This window comes from Phoenix dactylifera, unplaced genomic scaffold, assembly GCF_009389715.1.
Source record: "Phoenix dactylifera cultivar Barhee BC4 unplaced genomic scaffold, palm_55x_up_171113_PBpolish2nd_filt_p 001703F, whole genome shotgun sequence".
NCBI lineage: Eukaryota > Viridiplantae > Streptophyta > Magnoliopsida > Arecales > Arecaceae > Phoenix > Phoenix dactylifera.
Genome location: NW_024069002.1, coordinates 1 through 3,593, shown reverse-complemented (window position 1 = coordinate 3,593; position 3,593 = coordinate 1). Strand labels below are relative to the sequence as shown.

The 3,593-nt window shown below is 36.9% G+C and overlaps 1 protein-coding gene across 1 annotated transcript; it reads right to left on the bottom strand.

The window, feature by feature from the left end:
• Positions 1–2,351: 2,351 nt before the first annotated feature.
• LOC120108995 (rust resistance kinase Lr10-like) lies at positions 2,352–3,587 on the bottom strand (the record flags this gene model as incomplete). The annotated part of the gene is made up of 1 exon (XM_039122731.1): positions 2,352–3,587. A coding segment is annotated over one exon (1,062 nt), but the record flags the coding sequence as incomplete, so codon positions are not given.
• Positions 3,588–3,593: the final 6 nt, after the last annotated feature.

Below are 3,593 nucleotides of genomic sequence, written 5' to 3'. Positions count from 1 at the left end.
CATCCACAATAGTAAGAAAATATTTAGAACCGTCAATTGAGGGTGTAGAGAAAGGCCCCCAAATGTCACAATGAACCAATTCAAAAATGGAATTAAAACAATGTTCAGAATTGGGACAATTCAGCTTATGTTGTTTTGCAAGTGAACAAATACCACAAGGCTTATCTCAAGAACTGGTCCGAAACTCTGAAAAAGAATCAAGCTTTCGATCTTTCCTTGACCCACCTCTTCCCACATAAGACTAAAGATGCCACTGTTCTAGGGGCAAAAACATAGCAGAAGGAGGCACGCTAGTAGAACGGTTCAGTAGCAAGTCAAGTAGCGGAGTTAATGCATGTTACCTACTGCTAGACATGGATCTCTAATATGATGAACTAACAACAGTTTGGAACTTTGCTGCTTTATTTACTTGCTTTTAATTTATAACTTTATAGCACTACAACAAAAATTATAATTGCCGACACTAGATGGAAGCGTCAGCAAATTTTTTTCTGCGATGAAGAATCCCGACCCTTTTAAAAAGCGTCGGAAAAAAAAGATTCTGCCGACGCTTTGCTTATGGTTAAATTCTGATGGAAGCTGGAATTAGTAGCTAAATAGGGAATGGAGCTAACTAGAATATGGGCTTTTATTGCCATTATAACTTTCAAGCTTAACTAGAATATGGGCTTTTATTCGGCCCCATCTATTTGTTTGTTCAAGTAAGCGAGGGCCAGGCCCAGAGGCTTCCTACCATACCGGCTTAGGGGTTTAAGGCCTAAAACTCAAGCCCGGGCCTGTTCTTCCGATTTTTGGAACACTCAGATTGGTCTTCAATACACAGAAGAATGTGAAGTTAGCAGGCTGGTCCTCATCTATTCGTCTAATCGTATTTATGGTGGTTTTTCACCTTTGTATGACCCTAGGCTCGGAAAGGATAGGACAAACAGTTCTACCTTTAGGGTAACAGGTAAATTTTTGTGGAATAAGTCCCCATCACAGATGGAATACTGTAACTGAATCCAGATTGATCAAGCCATGGTGTGATTAAACTTGTTTTGAAACTAATTTCGAACTAAAAGTCCAAGATCAAGCTTGATTGATTTACCATTATTTCAAGCTGAATTCAAGTTTAAGTTTAAATCGAGCTTTAGAAAGGCAAGTTTGATCAGCTTGATAATCCTAATTCAGCTAAAATCAACTTGAGACTACATAAAGCTTAGTTCAAACATGAATAAAAGTTGAATCATGATTTCGAGCTTGGTTTAAGTTTTAAGGTTTGGTGAGCTAAATTAATATTCACTTGATCTAAAGAATAAAAAGAATGCCAATTATATATATTGGATCCTCGTTGAGCTGAGCCAAATTGAGATGGGTCAATTTTTGACTCGACTTAAAATTAATTTTATGCATGTTTTACTGGTTCTAACTTGATTTGTTTAGCTTCAAATGAAGCATGATTCAAGATCTTCTTGACTAGAGCCTATGCCGAACATCGACATGGTTAGTTCATTTGACACCCTAAGTATAAATACTTCTATATCTTATTCAATTTAAATACATTTGATGAAAGTTGACAATTACCAAAAATCTTATACACTAGACTTTTCCCAATTATATGCAATACAGTATTCGACAAGCATCTTGTATATATTTCTTGCCGATGGAAAGTTATATGGTATTGTCAAAAATTATTTTTGCAAACGACTTACTACATATCATCATCTAAATTAACCTTTTATCTAATTTATAGGACCAAACAATGAGAAAAAGCTGTTAGAAATTGTTTTGCCAAGGGATTTTTTGTGCACCATCAGCATATTTGACAAGAAAAACTATGGTTTTATTTGTAGCGATCAATTCTAGTTTAGAAGCAAGTCTCTTTTTTCTTTTCTTTTCTTTCTTTTTTTTTATGATAAGGGAGATAATAACTATGCAGCCTTTATTAAGGAATCGAAAAAGAGATATAATACATGATGAAGATGTTGTTGCACCTAAGAGGGAGGTGTAGCAAAGAGAGGAGATTTACAACTTCAGAAAAACCAAAACAGAGTAGATTTTACAATTTTTCACCAACTAAAGGAGGATAACCATCTTGACTTGTGAAAGGAATCGGGCAAAGAGATCCAAGGGATCGAAAATCCGCCCGCAGTAGCTGAGGGCTAAAAGTATCATCATTTGATGGTATAGATGTCTAAGAATCCGATAACAGAGATGACTGAGAATCTTGTAATTTAGAAGCAATTCGATCCAACTAATCCATTAGTCATAACCTATGCTCCTTCAAATTCCCAAAATGTATGATAAAAGCTAATATATATAATTTACAAATGCTTTTGTTAAGAAAATATTAAACTTTGAAGTCCCTAATTTTCTCTTCGATTTTCCTAAATATGAAAGTAAAATATAAATCTGTTGAAGGTTCAAATATTTATGATGCCTTCAGAACCACATCTCAAAATCTTTGTCTGAAATAGAAAATAAGTGGATGCCTACAGCACCATGGTCAATACACCTATTATACATTCAAATCTTTTAAGTATATTCTAACAAGTGGTGGTTACTGATACTATTTCATGAGAATCATTTGTCTGGGAATGCTTCGCTGATCTTGAGGGGGAAGATAAAACTGGCATAGGTGGAATTTGCAAATCTATAATCCTTCCTTCTAACATATCTAGAACCTTGCTCATTGAGGGTCGATCTATTGGCTTACTCTGGATGCACCATAAACCAACTAGAATCATCCTTCTGGCAATCACTTCTTCCACTTTGGTCATGGCCCTAAAAGTTTTCAACTTTCCATCCAAGTTGAGATTCTTGTAAATCCAATGTGGGAAGTAGATCTCGCTGGTGTTGCCTGCTTGAACTTCAACATTTCTTCTTCCCCCAACCATTTCGAGCACTACCATTCCATAACTATAAACATCGGATTTGCTAGAGACCCCTCCAAAATTCTTCAAGAACACCTCAGGGGCAATGTACCCTACAGTCCCTCGAGCTTTGACCATTGATATGATGCTCTCCGCCGAGCGGCACAATTTAGCTAGCCCAAAATCAGATATTTTTGGATGAAAATCTTCGTCTAGTAGTATGTTATGTGGCTTAATGTCAAAATGTAGAATTCCGATGTTGCAGCCATGGTGGAGGTACTCTAAGCCCCGTGCAATGCCAGTTGCAATCTCCAATAGCTTCTCCCATTCCAGACTTGGTATTGTTTGTTTCTTAGTGTAGATGAACTTTTCAAGTGATCCATTAGCCATGAACTCATATATCAGAATTCTTGTAGACCCATCCAAGCAAAAGCCTAGTAAGCTCACAATATTGACATGGTAAGTGCAACCAATACTGATAACTTCGCTCAAGAATTCCTTGCCATTGCCTTTAGAACTATTCAAGACCTTAACTGCCTCCAGACGACCATTATCAAGCTTTCCTTTGTACACGCCACCATAACCACCTTGACCAATCTTGTGATTGAAGGAAAAGGTCATCTTCTCCACTTCGGAGTAGCTATAACTCGTTGGGGCTAGGTGTCCGAACTTCTCCATGAAGGCTTCAAGCTTTGGATCTTTTCTTGGCTTTTTCTTCCCGCATAAGATTGAAATATTCAA